The following is a 17,373-nucleotide window of genomic DNA, read 5'->3' on the forward strand; positions in this document are numbered from 1 at the left end:
TTGTTGAACTTTGAATTTTATCGATAGATACCTAAAACAAGGCAAAACCGGGATGACAATAATGGAGATAGGTGTTTTCTCTGGTTTTTCTCCTGATAAGGAATCGCTGATAGAGGTAACTTGCCAACAATATTTCAGTAGATTCTGACAGTTACAGCATGTTCCCATAACAAATCCAGACGTCGAAGTTGCTTTTGTTTTTTGTTTTTGTTGATGCGGTAGTTAACTCTATTACTAGACTAGTCATTACTTCGATTTTCTGGGACATATCGAGGGAATCGCACGGAAAGCATTCAAACTTTACCGTGCTAATATTCCATCTCGTTCAATTTGTCGAATGTCGGCAATTTTTTTCTAAAGTTGGATTCTAAAAGACTGAATCGAAGTTCGGAAAAGAAAAAGAAAGTCTTTGTCTTGTTCAGCACGTCCTTCAAAACATGTGAAATTAGGAGTTTTCAAGTCGTAGTCGTGTAGTGACGGCAAAGAAATGTACAAAAAAGCGTGCAGAGTTGTTGTTTTGTCAATCTACAACTATTGTTCTTTTTTTTTACCGCTCCCGTTGACGTCGCCGTCGTCGTTGTTTAAGCTCCCTATTTTAACGACATTGAAGCTATCATAAATAGCAAGAAATTGGATGAAGCTGACTATAGGATCTGAGGAATGAAAAACATCTTGTATTTTTATTATATTTATCACAGGAAACTCATCATCAGGATCGAAATCTAGTGTCTCAGCGAAATAACCCAGGAATCAATTTTCTCAGGCGAAAGAACCTTTCGCTTTCCTTGATCTCAATAGTGTCAACCACGTTAAGTTTACTTAAGAAGGATTCATAGACCAACGTTAACTATTAATGTTTTTCTGTCTTTTATAGTTGATGGAAAACGTTCGTCCAACTGTGGACAGATTTGAAGTTTCTGATAGATCTGTGATACTCTATGTCAGCGAGGTAAAACAAAACGTTCTTTCTTGTTATCTACTGTGTGGTGTTCAATGCCTACAGTCTTTTTGGCGGTTATTTTTTCTTTCCTAAAATGAAGTTAACCAATTCATCCGTTACTCGATTAAATGACAATGGATAGAAAAGCTGTGTTGATGACCGATAGAAGAAATTTCCTAAGTAAGGTTTTTACCGAAGTTGTTTAATAGCACATTCCAAAAAATAAAAAATAGAAATAATTAAAATATATTTGTCTACGTATAATGAGAGTGGAAAATTGCAAGAGGGGTTATTCCAGTTTCCACCAGGAGTGACGTCGCATAGGAATATTGATGTGCAGTAAACAAATACTTAAGTGCGCTACTTTTGGACTTAATTTTTTTTTTCTGCTTGTGGGCATTTATCTTTCCTGATAGATTTCTAGTGACAGGGAGTTTTGTGCCAAATTTATGGTGAACCGTATCAATGACGTGGGAGCTGTCCAACCAGTGCCAGTGAAGGTTTACGACTACTATAAACCGGGTGTGTTATTGCTTCTGGTAATTTTGTAATTCTCACCATACTTGGTAATTGTGTATGATTATTTAAAGTTTGAAAAAAGAAAAAAAAAGAAAAGAAATTGAACAAGGAGATTAATTAAATATTTGTTTATTCATTTCTATCAAAACAGATGATTCCTGTACGGAATTCTATTCACCGAATGCACGAAGTGCACTATTGGCGGGAATGTGCCAAGACGGCTACTGTAAATGCTCTCAAGGTATTATAATTTACAGGGACCATTTTTCGTTTTGCCTTTAAAATTGATTTTGACGATAACTTGGTGCCCGGACACGGTGCCCCAGTACGGTACTCGCTATCAAGCGGTTTTCAAGATATTCTCTCATTTATTAAAGCCTACCAAAGATTAAAATATTTACAAAAACGCCAACAAGAGCACCAAAATGTATCCTCATCAAATCCCCTCTTATTGTGCTATCCCATGACGTTTTTACACACGGTTTTAAAAAGAATGAAAATCAAATCGCGTTTCAAACGTGGTTCCTTTTCTTTTGGTAATGGTCTTCCATCAAGATTGTCCACTCTTAACTGTCTTTTTATCCATAAAAACTTCATCCCAAAGTATCTCGCTAACGCCCACATAGATTTTCTCAAACTTTACGAATATTGAAGCAGCTATTTAATGAACATGCTTCCGTGAACGATTTTGGAAAAAGCCTCCCAGTGTCGAGAAATGTAGCTGCGAGCAAAATAGGTAATGACGTCATTTCGTTGCTATGACATGTCCAAAATTAACATGCACAAATGTTCGTCTTTCTTGATAAAAAGCTGTGGTGGTCATTTTCTTATATCTCTATTCACGGGAGGTGAGTTAATGCTCCAACCTAGGAGAAAGAGAAAATAGAGGTGAGACACCTTAATAACCTTCTGGATGGCATATTTGAACTAATAACCTAACTTACCTTGCGTGTCACAAAATAATAAGGTTTATATCTGGTAGTTTTTGCTCTTATTTTCAGATGACTGCTCTTCCTGTGTTGGAGGGCGTTCATTTACTCTTCCCGAGTTGGCGAGTAAGGTCTGCAGCGATTTTGACTTTGGTAAGAATCCCATCGGCACTTTAAATAGTGGATTAAGCTTGGTTTTGTTTGTTTGGTTTTTGATGTTATGTTGGGTGAATGAGACGCAAACAGTACTCTTGAAAATTTGGTTAATTGACAAAAAAAAATCCCTCCACACCTGGTTGGTCAGCTTTTCAAGTGTGCCATAATAACATTTCAGAGATGTTCATGGTATTCACATGCAGTTTTCTGAATTTCAAAGCAATTTTGCACCAAAGAAGAGCAGTTATTAACAGTGTTGTCATCATATAGTGGTTGCAACATGGAAAGTTAAAGGATGCTGCGATGCTTGATAACCTTATCCGCACTAACTTTGATCTTAACGCATTTCAGCTTTTATAGGCGAAGTGCTTCTGCTGGACGAACGCGACTTTAGAAAACAATCCTGGATCACCTACGACATAGCAATAAAGGAGGTAATCAAAAAGAAAAAAACCGACTTGAAAAAGGGAGACTTTGTTGAATTTAAAAAGCGATCAGGCTGCCAATGTCCAGAGCTTGTAGAGAGGAAAGAGTATCTCATCATGGGACAAGAGAAAGGACAGTTCTTTCTGTTTGATGAAGGATCTTTTGTTATTCCTTGGGTGAGGAAACGAACAAGCAGATTTGACCTTCGCGCTCGAGTAGGTTTAGATCCTAGATGTAACATTTAAATGCCTCAGCGATGAAATCAAATATATGATAATTAGTTTTGTTTTTGTACTGAGAAATACTTTAACATCTGGCTGTTTTTGTGTAATAATTGTTACCACCAAATAGGAGCTACAATGATGCACTGTAGGAATTGTTAATTAGTTGTAATGGAATTCGGAAAGTTCTAGTTAAAAAAATAACTATAAATAATTACAATAACTATAAAAGCTAATAATTAAAAGAAATTAAATTTATGAAAAGAATGTGTGTTAACGAATTTTGAGGTTTTCAGCGAGGTAAGGTCAAAAGGACAAGTTGCCTGTATTTTATAGAATTAAAAAAATTTCCAGGTTGTAGTGAACCATTGTCATGAAAGTGACTCCGAGCTTCAAATTTAAGAACATAACGTAGCAAATTTTTAGTAATGTGTGACCGAATTTTTGTTGTTGTTGTTTCTTTTCTATTTTTTATATTCCGGCTTTTTTTCTTACTAGATTATCTTCGTTCACTCTTTAGGTAACTGGGTAACTTACTTTGTGGTGAGGAAAAATGATGAGTTAGGTCTGGTTTAGACGTCGTATTTCATATGAACCGAGTCGAATTCGAATTTAGGCCCACCCATATTAATGTAGGTTGGTTGAAGAGACCGCCTTTTCCCCAAATTTTGAAATTGACCTACAATTTATTATCCATGGACACTGCTGGAAAGAGCACCTTAAAATTACTTGACTCACCAAGTTTTAAGGTGACACCTTAGGCACCTGACCATGACCAGCCAGAATGCTATACAAAGTCGCGAAATTTTCCGTACGTATTGGAAGGGGAAACCAATTTGCTTCCACCACACAAACGTCAATAAAATTTCGCGAATTTGGGGAACTATTATTTTCGTTATCTTTTTATCAAATCACTCTAAATCATGGCAAATGTACTGATTTTAACGTGTTCTTTCCAGTGGTTTTGATGGATTTTACTGGTCCCAATCAAAAGTTGAAAGATAGTGGAAGGGTCTCTTGATTCAGACGGCGATCTTCAAACCAGCCGAACTTATTTCAAATAAGGAAAAAACAAAATTTATCACAAATACATTAAAAAATTTGTGCATTTGGTTCGGCTCATGTGACGGTTGGCGTCTGAATCGACGGCAAGTCCACAGTTGTTATTCTCTGTTGCGCCGATCCAAATTCAATCAGCGGATTTGAACTGATTCAGACACTGCTCTAAGAATGAGCTCAATTCATTGAATTCGATTCTGCTCCTGTGAAGTAGAGCCCCTGAACCGTGTGTAGGGTATTGCCGAGGTATTTGCCATTGGGGCCTGCGCAGTAGATTGTGAGCCAGGGGAATTTGGCAACCATTAAAAGCGTGCTTGGTTCAAGTCGTGTAATTTATCTCTGGTTAAATTCGTACTTTCTTAGCCCATCCGAGCGGAATACCACACCGGGGCTTAACGAATTAATACAAAGACACATATAAATGATTTTAGTATGTACTGAAAACAGTGGATAGTGTTTTTCGCGCGTTCTGATTGGCTACTCAATCGGTGAATATCCTGCACTATTCACTGATTCACCTCCAGTTCCCCCGAGAGAGCGACGCCAAACTCGCGTAAGTTGCAAGCAAAATGCGTTCCCGGTTTGCTGCCGTAACAAACATGAAATTTCACAATTAATCAAACAAGCTGTTTCCCAAATACGCGAAGAAGGTGACGAAGTTCGGTTTGGAAGTTTTAACGGATAAAGCTTTGGTCTTTTTTACTTGAATTTATCGATAAAACCAGTGAAAAAGTTTTTTGTTTACAAATGCAAATTAAGCTTAAGTCTTGGGCAACTTTATTTAGTTGACCTGTTCATAAATAAGCTTAAAACTAAATTTAATATTCTTTTTTACAGAATGATTTTAAATGCAAAAAGAATTCACAGCTCCTTTAATTTTAACGAAATTTCCCCTCAAGGGCTAAACAAATGCCTTCAAAAGTTTTATTTTCGGCAAGAAAAAGCGACGACCGCGGACGTTCGGTCATTGGGCGCCAAAATTGCAATCATTGGCGACACTAAAACAAAAATTTATCGAAGTGGAGGTGGCTGGTACCTAGGCCGCGAGGCGGCTAGATAAATACCACCACTAGCCACCGACACTGACTGGAAGTTAATAATTGTTATTTATTGAATAGAACCGTCGAACAAACCTAAATTAAGCGTTACCCTTAACCAAAAATGACTCGCTGCGTTTAATTATAACGCACTCGTTAATTAACTATGAAATCTTTCACCTATTGATGTCAATACTATGAGATTCAGATTGGTTTTCAAACAAGGTTTTTTTTTCAATAAAATGACTTAGCGAATCTCTTGCATGGAAATGAGATGAACAAGTGTTTTACTTAGAGAAGACACTTTTTAAACAGAACATGCACGGAATAGTGTTGAATCTTGTCTATACAGATAGTAACAAAACATAACTATTGGCTTGCAGGTCGTCAAACTTAAGTTTAAATTTCAGGTTCGAGAAAGTCCACTTACATTGCAACAGTATATATTAGTTAGTCTCAGTAAAGAAGTTTCAAGTCTAGTTTAAAATGATATAATGGTTACTGAAATCCAGGCTCTCTACAGCTGAATAGCACAACAACTGGAGGGAGAATTTTGGGACCGCCAGGACCATTAAGTTCTTTTTCTGACGTCTTTGTTTTGGTGAGAAGAATGTTCCCGTGTTCGAAGTTGAACGTAACTCCCGGCACGAGGGGTACAGATTGCGGACTTTGGAGCTCGCCGCTGTTTTTTCCTTCAGCAAAAATCTCTTCAGTTGTTCCACAATTCAAAGAAAAGGATCTTGGTTTTTTCTTTTGAAATATGGCAAGAACTTCGGCATAGTGTTTGATAGCCTGGTCAGCGTACCCTTAATCGGCTTTACAGAAAAAAATAATACCAACTGAAAGTTAACGCGAAACATTTGATTTTGTACTATTCCGCCCATGTTGTTGTGGAAATTACCAAGGTAACGAAACAAAATTAAGTTAATTTTAATGTTTATTCATATCTATTTTCACTTGAAACCACCGCAACGTTTATCTTTTGGTATCACGATTTTTTTTTTTATCGCAAAGGTAACTATTATCTCCAAACATTTTGAAACACCACGGTACGTGAAAATCTAGTTATGTATCCAGAATCCACTTGAAGGCGTTAGGTTTAGCAACGATCTGAAAATTTGTAGGACTATGGTTTGTTGAGATCCGGAAATGTTGCTACTATGGCAATGACGTAACGACTTCTCCCCTCTATTAATTTCTATTTTTACTAGAAACTATAGCAACATTTATTCCGTATACAAATAACCATGATTTTACTGTAAGCGAAATTGTTAAAATTATCTCAATACTTTTGAAAATGGCACGTAATAGTTTTACCGTTGTTAGGTTCGAAATTAACCAGAAAGCGAAGCTAAAAGAGGCAAGAATCTCTAGGAACGGTCGCAACGCGGTGAGTCACGAGGTATAACTGACTTCTTTATTATTTTCTGTTTTCATTTAACTCCATGGAAATATTTCCCTTTTTGGGAAAAGAAGCATCCCTTATTACAGTGGAAGGTCGCGTAGGAAAGCGCAGAAAAGAAATATCTCTTTGACGTATTCGTTGTCTTCTGTTTGGGTTGGTCTTCTCGGTTTTGGTTCTTAATATTTAGGTTGGAAACCGTGACAACATCTTGGCCATTTTTCTTGGCCATCTTCTTGCCCATTTTGGTCTGGAATCGGGTTTGGTTTTCGAGGGAAATACGGAGTCAGGTATGTACGTAAGAAAAAAAAGAAAAATATGCGCATTCGAAATGGATTTGAATACTTTTTTGTTTGCGCTCTAACGGCTAAGTAATGATAACATAATTTCTGCCTAAAGGCCAGGGCCCGGTTGCATAAAACCTGCACTTAAGTGCTCACTTAAGTAGGTCAGTTACGAATCCGTTATATGGGTACACTTACGGGTGTTGCATGGAACACACGTAGCACTCTCGTAAGTTTCTGTTTTACGTGGTAACTTACGAGCTCACTTAAGGGGACACGTAACCTTGATATAGTAGTTTATTAATGACTCCCTCTTTTTTTTTTAAGCTTACCATCGGTGAGTGTAAAGAAAGTTAAAAGTCGTTTCGAACACTTTTAAGCCTCTCAAATAATGAAATTTGCATGCAGACGTTATTTTTCTTCAATATCTACTGAAAATGATAGTTCTTCTTCTTTTTTCAAAAACGTGTACATCAGAGGTTAACAAAGCGCATTAAAACGAATTACGTGAAGAAAAATACTTTTTTTCACTTCTCAGTAAAAGATCTCGTTAAATTTAGTAAAAACAGTAACGATACGGGACCTACATAGGTCCCGTAAATTTATGTGCTATTTTTCCCGTGAAAAAAGTTTTATGTAACACCCGCAATTTCTATTGCATAAACGACACTTAAGTGAACACTTACGAAAATCGTAAGTGCAACCACTTAAGTGAATTCCCTAAGTGGACCACTTAAGTGATTTCATGCAACTGACTTAAGTTACGAGTGCACGTACGTGTACCCGTAGTTGTTACGGACGTTTTATGCAACCGGGCCCAGGTCTGAAAACGGGTATGGATTTTAGAGGTCTAGTCTTAAAACGGGTGTCGAAAATTACATTTTTTGGCCTGAAATTGGGTCACGATTTGAGGAAACGGGAGGCACACCCCCACCAAGAATTCCCAGAAGTAACCCCCCAGGGCAAGAAAAGTCTCCTTTTTTTATTTCACCCTTTCTTTTTTTTATTTCGCAATAACTAGAAACATTTAGGAATTACTGCGACAGTTAGGATCACAAGCTGCTCAAGCAAATAAACTCTAGTGTCTTTCTTTTTTCTTTTCTTGATGTATTGGCTCGTGAAATCCTGGCTTTTCATCACTGAATACCACAACGATAGGAAGGAGAACTTTGGGACTGCCTGGACCATTAAGTTCTTTTTCTGTCGACTGAGTTTTCTTCTGGAGAATGTTCCCATTTTCGAACCTGAACATATTTCCCCGCGCTAGGGTTGCAGATCGCGGACTTTGAAGCTCATCGATTTTTTTTCCTTCAGCAACTATTTCTTCAATTTGTGCACAATTCAAGGACAATGATTTTGGTTTTCTCCTTTTAAAATATGGCAATAACTTCGGCATATTGTTTGACAGCTTGATCAGCGTACGTCAATTTTGCTTAAGAGAAAAAGACTGCCAACTGAGACGTCAGTTATGCAAAATATTTATACTTTTCCGCCTGTGTTGTTGTGGAAATTACTAAGGTAACGACACGAACAAAAAGTTAATTTGATCTTTATTGACATATATTTTTACTGGAAACCACAGTAACGTTTATCTTATGATATCAGGATTAATTTTTTGTCTCTTAACAGGAGCGATTCTTTCAAAATGTTTTGGAATACTAATCGTACGTATATATAAATGAATCCCGTTATGAGTCCAAAATTCCCTAGAAAGCGTTAGTCTGAGCAAAAAATTGAAAAGCTCGGATAATCCAATATTCAAAACGTGATGTTTTTCTCGTTACCACAGTAACGAAGCAAATAAAAGTTTAATTTTAGGCACTGCTGGGGGATATATCCTGGGCGCGGCGTTATCTTAAAATTTCTATAATTAGTTAGTTCTGATTCTATTCACCAATAGTCAAGTTTTTTTTTTTCGCTTAACGGTGAAAAATATCTCAAAACGGTTAAAAATGGCACTTAGGAAATTTAACCATCGGCCGGTTCGAAATAAACTACAAAGGTAAGCTGAACAGAGCAGTTCAGCCAGCGCCTGGTAAGCTCAGTTGGGAGAGCGCCGGTCTGCTGAGCGGGAGGTCGCAGGTTGCAACCCTGGACACTCCGGGTCTTTAAATTAGTATAATAAGGAGAAAGTGGTGCCTTCTCGAATAAGGACAGAATACCGTAGGTCCCGTCTCACCGCACTTTCACTTATCTGGCTCTTGGGGGTCGTAAAAGAACCCGTACCACTGTTCGAAAAGAGTAGGGGACGTAGACCCCGTTGGTGTGGCTAACATCCCCTGGGATGGATGGGTTATCCGTAAGGTTAGGGTTAGGATTAGGTTTAGGGTTGAAACCCTGCACTGTCGTGTGTTCCGCACCATATATATGGTGGCGGTAATTGAATAAATAATAAACGGACGCGAGGCTCAAGGCTCGATGTATCAAAAGTGATTGTCAACGAAGACCAACTTTTACCGGGTGCTCAGGACGTTATGCGCAAAAGAAAGAAAGGTATTGCTATTGATAATTTCCCGTCATTAGCCTACACTAAGCGAGACAGGCACAGGATCAGATCGACACAAGAAAAGAGAAAATATATATTAATATTTTAGGTAAATGTTGAGTACAAGACGCCATAACCCTAGCCCTAACCCTATAAAATTCCAAACGTAGACGGCAGATTCATTGTTATTTTGATTAAATGCTTTGGAAAGCTAAGCTGTAATTCATGCAATACTGGACTCTTTCTTGAAAGCAAGACTGCACTAAACACCTTAAAAGTAAACCAGAGTGAAAAAGAGGTTTTAGTCGAAAATTTGGAAATGGCGGGTTATGATTTTGGAGCGAGAACTGTGCACTGAGTGTCCAATCAATCTTTCGCATTACGTCATTTGGTGATTGCGCGATCTACGAAAGAAAATATGGTAGCGAGACAAGAAAAAGAAGAATTTCATCGGTGGACTCTTATCTTTTGTTTTTACGGCAGCAATACGCCTACAATAAACAGAAATGTACTCCATTTTGAGATTAACAAACAATCTCGCTGAATATGAACATGAACGTTTATTTGACAGACGGAACTTTCATTTGTTGATGAGGAACTGCTTTTTTTATTTTTTGTTATTATTTAGAACATAGATAGCATGATCCGTAATTTAATAATTATAAAAGTCAAAGATTATGGCGTGTCAGAAGGGCAATAAAAATGTAATTATATTTGCACCTACAAGATGTTTGACCTTAAACAAAGGTGTGACTATAATTATAAAAAAAATTGTAAACATTACTTTGGTGTTGATCATTATGTTCACCGCACTTTTTCACTCGAAATTGTGATTTTCCTTGATTAAAAAATTGACGGATTCTCCTGATTAATTTACTTCCTGTTTAAAGGGCATCTCCTACCACCAAAGAGATTGTCGAAAAGGCGGGAAAATGATTCTATGGTCAATAAGTCACCATGCCTCTCTTGTTTCAAATCAGTCAAAAAGCCTTTGAGTCATTTGAAAATGCCGGCATACAAGGGGTATGATATAAGAATTCAAAATTAGAGTACAGAGTAATTTTTTTAGGTCAAAAGTTACCCTGGGTTTTATAAAACATCGTCGGCCGATCACTACGACAAAAGAGCAAATATTAGGAAAGTTGATTCAACAAATCGCCAGTATTTTCTAAACGTAACGGGGAATGTTGAGCCCAAGATTTTCTTCGCGGTAATCATTAATTTTTCACTTCTTTTCCACTTAAAGTTGTTATACCACACGTAAACCAATTAGAATAGGCCAATCAACATCCCCGCAGCAGGTCAATCTATCATAAACAAGGAAAGGTACCAGTTTAGAAAATTAGCGATCAAAAACAAACATAGAACATGGCGAAACCCTCTGAAACATTGTCATAATTTTAAAGAATTTTATATGTCATACACGGGGTGAAGTGAAATAAATCACGATAAAGATAAATTCATATTAAGGTAAGATCGAGATCTATTCGTCTTTACTCTTCTCAATTCTTATTCAGTCAGGTGCAACGGAGCGTCAATTATTTCAAACTTCTCTGGTGGAAAAAATTGGTTTAAGTTTATTTTGGCAAGTGTTTTATATGTTTTGCTCACGGTAGTTATGAGTGTGTATTCAGTTAATCTAATTGACACAACGCCGGTGAAATAGTTAGGAAATCGTGTATTGCCAGACGTAAAAAATTATCGGAATTGATGACAGTCGAATTGGTAGGAATGGACACAGTAGGATACATTGTGCTTAAGTAGTCTGATATACAACGGTATGGAGAAACGTGGTTCAAGCATTGGATTGGTAGCTAAAGATTTTAAATAACAACACAATTACAGTCATACCTTTTCTTCGAAATCGATGGATTTCTTCGACTAACTGTTTGCATTTTGGGGGTATTCTGTTTCTTCGAAGAAAATCTGTCCAACTCCGCAGTCATGGGTAGTACAAATGGACGATGTCTCAAGATCATAGAGTTGCTTTTGTGTTTAAGTTGTATGTGTTCCGCTGGACAAGACAAGATGCAGGTAAGTAAACTGGCTGGCAAACCTTTATGAGTACCTTTACAAAGTGAGGTTTATACTGTGACAGTATAACGTTCACAGCGATTTTAACTTTGTCTTCCCATAATTTTTCATGAAACAATTTGATAAATGGGTGGAAGACTAAGTAAGCTACCATGAATGAAACTACACGCTTACTGTAGTATTTGATCCAGTAGTTAAACAGATTGACAATAGACCACGCCACGTCTGTTGTATGGTTCATTGCTTATGAACAATGTTTCGTGTGAAATAGCATTTAACGCGGTTAAGTGTCGTTTCGTATTTGAGGCAGCTGGTACAAAAGATCTTTCACCTTTTGCTGTTATGGCTGTAAGATCGTAAAATTTATTAACAAAATAAGCTAATTTAATTAAAAAAATTATCCGCTTGTAATGCTAACAGTACAATGGAGAGTGAAGTGGGGCAAATTTCAAAGGGTTCGAAATGCTAACTGTAGGAAACAACGATTAATTGGTGAGACTATCCTGGGACGGTTCTAACTGATGGTCAGAGATGGACTTTAACTCTGTAAATTTCACTGATTCGCGGCCACTTCTCCAACAGAGATAGCTTCTCTCTTTTTCTTTTTGCCAAAGTCATTTTTTTAAATGAACTGAAGTGAAGTTAAGGTAGTCTTGAACAGGTGCTGGTAACGAGTTACCGTGCAGCTCATTTTGGTTTCTTCACTGATAGTTCTATTGCATACAAACTTAAAAGTATGACAACCTCGTTTTTCACAGTTAATAATAGGGCAAAAGCAAAGCAGCATCCAGAACTTGATAATTACCGAGATTTTCGAGAGACAGGGTTTTCCCCCCGCCCCCTTCACCTGCCGCGGATTGGTATCCAATAACTGAAAAAAACTGAGACAACCGATCGAGGCAGTAGCCAAGGAAAAAAAAACCAATATTTAAAGGTGTATATTAGTTTGTTACATTGTCGCCGAAGGTAAGAATTTTTTTACTAGCTATGGCTGAAAACGAGTGAAAACGCTTTAGCGACATTGTCTACATTCCGCTCTAGTGGAACACACAATGAGCGCTTTCTATTCGACCTAAACTACCGAAAATTTGGAGACGGTGGCGAACTGTACGGAAATTTCCCGGGAACAAAGTTGAATAGAAACACAACTTTCAGGAAGAAATATTTTAAAAACTTGGTTTATCAAGCGAGGTTGCCTTTTTTTTTTTTAGAAATTTTGGAAAATGCTGTTCCATTCGCTGCTGAAAGTTGTCGAAAATTCAAACTGGAAGTTTTGGTTGAATGGAAAACGCCCTATGAAACACAGTAGATGCTTGGGCGGACAATTTCATACAAATCACTGTGCACGTATTTTACCACCCTAACTTATTATTCTGTATCTTTGTTGGAAATGGTTTATCAATGTTTGTTTGTTTGTTTTTTTCCCTAGGGCCATCATAGCAATATCCATAGACATATGACAGTGAGGGATCTTTCTAGGTTGTTTGGAGTAGAATCTCATGGCGATGGTAATTATTTCATCTTCCACCTCTTTATATAAACCCCATTGACGTATAAAAAGTAAGTTAAGGTACATTAGTGACGATTTCCAATCTGTTTAGTGATGTGAGTTGCTCAACAGTGCTCCAGGGCTTCCAGTTCTGTTGACAATAAATTAGAGTCTGGGTCGACGCTGCTTACACAGAACTGTACTCCCTCAACGCCATAACCGTGAATTCCCGATAAAACTCGGCCATGTCTCACACTTTGGACATGCGGTGTTGTTCAAGTACAACAAAGTCTTTTTTAATTTGGGAATTACTGCACAAGTATTCCTAGAAAGTCTTTCGGACTCATCTGTCATGGTCTATGCTGTATCTTCTTGCCAAGTTCGTATATCAGCTATCTTTCATTACTTCTCAATAATTCATAATTATGAAGCGAAATTTACGAAGTTTCTTACTTTGATAATTTTAGAAAAAAGAACGAAACATTTTTTGATTATGCTGTAGATGTTCTCAGCCAAAGATTTTCCTTATGGAAAAATAAGGTATTTTTAATTTTCTTTTTCCAAATTCACATTATTGTGAAAGCAAGGGTTCTTGGTTTGTAAAACTTACAGGAATCGTTAAATTTGAGAATGAATAAGAAAACGAAAAAAGTTGTGTACATATTAACGACATCATCATGTACATTGTCCTATTACTCGTCGTGTACGCATCAACCTGACTAGCCCAAGATTTAAGAGTTTTCACAAGTTATAATTTCTGCTGCAAATAATTTCAAATTAACTGCAAGTGTCTTTTGTGTTTAGTTCCCGAATACAATGTAGTACATCCCATTCAAGTCGACGAGAATGGCGCTTTCATCTCACATGAACTCACATTTCCAAGAATACGCATGCGTCGATCATCTAACGAGCCAGAGAATGAAGACGTTCATTATAGAGTATCCGCGTTTGGAAATGATCTGCACCTTCATTTGGAAAGAAACAAGAGACTATTGGCCCCTAATTTTAAGGTGGAAGTCATAGGAAAACATGGAAGGGTAATGAAAAGACATTCAATGGAAAACTGCCATTATGTTGGGAAACTGAAAGGAAGATCAAGAACAACAGTGGCGATAAGCAATTGTCAAGGACTGGTGAGTTCTTTTCACTAAAGAGAAAATGTATGGGACAGAGACGGAAAAGTGCAGTCAAGTCCTTGGTTTGTGAATTTCACAAAGGTTATTTTTTGACTAATAAAACGCTTGAAATTTATCGGAAGTTGGTTTCGGAGAGGTCTGCAAACTTTTATTTAGTGTTTTCATGAGAGAATTCAACTGTGGCCATTACAATATTCTGCATTGTTTGCTTTAAGGCCGTAGTGCGTGGAATTGATGACGTTTCGAATAATCGAACAAAAGGTGCGGAAGTCCCAGGAATTAGGCCTCCATTTAATTCCAGCCTCTAAAAATAGATTTAGTGAAATTCACTAAATCCCGTTCAACGCTCTAAAATTCAATCCCTGTGTTAGTATTCTCTCTTGGTTCACTCAAACGGTCTTGCTCATGCACAAGTTGAAGGCCGAACAAAATGTTCTTAGTTCTCGGTATGAAATTACAATTTTTAGTGTCAAGTTAATCAGTGGTTCTTGAAGTGATTTAACGACCGCCAGTGCCTGAATTAAGAATTGTTACAGCCTTGCCGCGTGCAATCATCGAGTTAAACTAACTTGTACAATGCTTTCTAAAAAGAATGATTAGACTGTACTTTCCATCCGTTTGTTCTTTTTATCAAAGCCGCATGTTTGCATTACCTGTCGCCACACCTGAAAAAACTATTGCCAAAAGAAGACGTTTTGTGCAATATTGCATAAGATTTAAAACAGAATTTATAAAAATAGCTTCTGGCAATGACGTTTAGAGGCGCACTCAACATCTCAAAGCTTAATACTCGGAAAACCAGAGTAAAATCGGTGAATATGTGGAAAAAGAAGTAAAAATAATATTTCATGCAAATGTTTCATTAGCTGACTTTAAGTCTAAAAAGACCATCATCACCAAGTAGTTTTTTAAAGTTACTATGAAATTACTATGACATTAGGGCTGAACACAGTTCGCCAAACTGCTATTTCACTCACCAATTATTTTCCTGCTCGTCATGACGACCAAAACAGTTGCGGCGTTTACTGCTGGCTGCTCAACGTAAACCTAAATCAATGCGCTACTCCCCTTAGAATTTAAGGCCAAGGTCAATATACACTGAATCCACTGCCATAAAATCGGAATAAAATGAAACAGAAATACGTGCACTGTGTTCTCTGTCGCTACAATTAGGATATCTTTTACATCAATATTAATAGGTCATCTCCGAGTCACCCAAAGCCTCTGTTTCAAAGCGAGGCTAAGTGCGAAGCCATTGAAGTCAACTCATTTTTTATAAAAAAGGGTTTTGCTCTTAACCTTGTTTTGAAAATGAGAGTTTTTGGAACTCGGAAATGGCCTATTAGATAGCCGAATTTATATACACCTGAGTGTTCCCAAATGTTTTTGATTCCTGTTAGTGCAGAATATAAATATATGATTCTGATTTCTCTTGTGGTTTGAAGAAGTAGCAAACTGTTTAAGAGTGACTTACCGGTTGTAATGAAATTTTCCTTGATATTAATAATAATAATAATAATAATAATAGTTAGCAGTACTACTACTGCTTCTTAATTTTTGCCCAAGCGCCGGCAAATCTTCACGCTAGCAAATATTCACGTAGGTGTCCTAATTTTACTGTATAGAGTGGACTTATCCATACAGAGGAAGAAGCATATTTTATCGAGCCACTTCCAGTTCATCTGCATAACAAAGTAACTAAAATTGGTAGAAGTAGACCTCATGTCATCTATAAACGATCTACTACTTTGGATGATAGGCAAAAACTTCATACTGCTAGAGATAAAAGACAAGTACATACTTGCGGCACCGAAGGTAAATATGTCTGTTTTAATTTTACTCTGGTTTTGCGACAAAGTAGTAGATAACACAAACTTGGCGCACTATTAACCTAGTGCCGCTAACTAGTCTCTCTAGTCTCTGTTTTTGGAAAAATGTAGAAATGAGCATAGTTTTGTTAATTTTTTGGTTTATCTAATATGTATTTTTTGTTGTTTTATTTCGTGGTGTTTACATTTACCAAAAGGCACACGTCAGATTAAAATTCAGGTCGAGATTTTCTCAGAAAACAAGACAATAAAAACTAGGTTGAGTTTGATGGTCAGGGTGAATGTAGTCCTGCATAGGACTGTTGTTGTTGACAGTGACTGACGTTTCGACAACCTGTACCGTGCGGTAGTCATCTTCAGAGTCAAAGCGAGCTGGCGTGAAACTACACATTTTTCTGTAGAAGTATGAACAGTAAGCGACAAGAAAAGGGAAAAGTTGGTCACGTGGTACAAATTCACGCTTGCCGTTTGCCGTAAACAGGACTTAAATCTCTCTATTATGATAGATATACCGTCTGAAAAAAAATCTTTATTAATCACTTGTTTAGATGATCCTAATATTCGCGTCTCACGTTCGCTGAACGAAACACAGCCACTAAAACGACAAGGACCAGCGGGACCAGGAGCGGAGAAGTACATAGAAACTCTGGTTGTAGTTGATCCAAAAATGGCCAATTTTCACGGTGAAGACGCCGCGAAACAGTACGCCCTATCCGCCTGCAACATAGTAAGTTAACAACAAATAAAATTGACAAAAATAATGTATTGAGTTTATTTGTTTTTTTAATAGACTTGTTCGTTTTAGATCAACTGTTTGCTCCTGGTTGGATTGGTTTGGTTGTTCGTGTTCTATTCGCCACTTGCACATCTTCCATAATGCACCTTATTTGCCCCCCTAAATTTTGCATAACCTTTGTTTTTCATTTCTCCTGGGTAGTACAGCCGTTCCAAGAGAAATTGAAAACAATGCTTATGCAAAATTTTGGAGGGATAACAAAGGGCCGGATTACGGCATTTTTGAAAAAGGCTTATTGGGAAAAAACGTTTTTGATTGTTTTCAGTGTTGATCAACTCTTTCAACTATCCCAGCTGAGGGTAACGTCCACTGACCTGCCAGCAGGCATCGAGTGTCAAGTGCGGAGGCACCTTTTTCGCAATTTTGGGCGTAGGAAATATATTTTCTACCTGATAGAAATCTGATTCCAAGAATATCGAGCATGAAAAAAACTTGTTGATATAACCCTCTTCCTCCTTATCCTGCATCCCCATCAGCCGCAAAAACAAATTTCCTCTCATCTCAATTTTTCATCTGCCAATTTTATTTTGCGTAGGTCATGATCATTCACAAATTAAACTGTAATGCAAGTGTCAGCTGTCTTCTCAGTTTCCAAATTAAACAGTTCTGCCACTGACATATTCCTCCTCAT

General features: G+C 37.3%; 2 protein-coding genes across 4 annotated transcripts in view; both read left to right on the plus strand.

Moving 5' to 3' along the window:
• The window catches only part of LOC140937324 (A.superbus venom factor 2-like), a 41,824-nt gene extending 37,251 nt beyond the window's left edge, over positions 1 to 4,573 (plus strand). For all 3 annotated transcript variants that reach the window (XM_073386868.1, XM_073386869.1, XM_073386870.1), the window contains 6 exons: positions 28 to 115; positions 875 to 949; positions 1,357 to 1,462; positions 1,611 to 1,700; positions 2,461 to 2,541; positions 2,896 to 4,573. In XM_073386868.1, the coding sequence (XP_073242969.1) occupies positions 28 to 115; positions 875 to 949; positions 1,357 to 1,462; positions 1,611 to 1,700; positions 2,461 to 2,541; positions 2,896 to 3,215 (760 nt within the window). In that variant the 3' untranslated portion in view covers positions 3,216 to 4,573. The remainder of the gene's footprint in view (positions 1 to 27; positions 116 to 874; positions 950 to 1,356; positions 1,463 to 1,610; positions 1,701 to 2,460; positions 2,542 to 2,895) is intronic.
• An 8,352-nt stretch (positions 4,574 to 12,925) lies between these two features.
• LOC140937696 (A disintegrin and metalloproteinase with thrombospondin motifs 6-like) overlaps positions 12,926 to 17,373 on the plus strand; it is a 35,214-nt gene continuing 30,766 nt past the window's right edge. The window contains exons 1-4 of the mRNA XM_073387262.1: positions 12,926 to 13,000; positions 13,786 to 14,114; positions 15,743 to 15,932; positions 16,495 to 16,673. Of these exons, the coding sequence (XP_073243363.1) occupies positions 12,949 to 13,000; positions 13,786 to 14,114; positions 15,743 to 15,932; positions 16,495 to 16,673 (750 nt within the window). The 5' untranslated portion in view covers positions 12,926 to 12,948. The remainder of the gene's footprint in view (positions 13,001 to 13,785; positions 14,115 to 15,742; positions 15,933 to 16,494; positions 16,674 to 17,373) is intronic.

Source organism: Porites lutea, chromosome 5 (assembly GCF_958299795.1).
Source record: "Porites lutea chromosome 5, jaPorLute2.1, whole genome shotgun sequence".
Classification (NCBI taxonomy): domain Eukaryota; kingdom Metazoa; phylum Cnidaria; class Anthozoa; order Scleractinia; family Poritidae; genus Porites; species Porites lutea.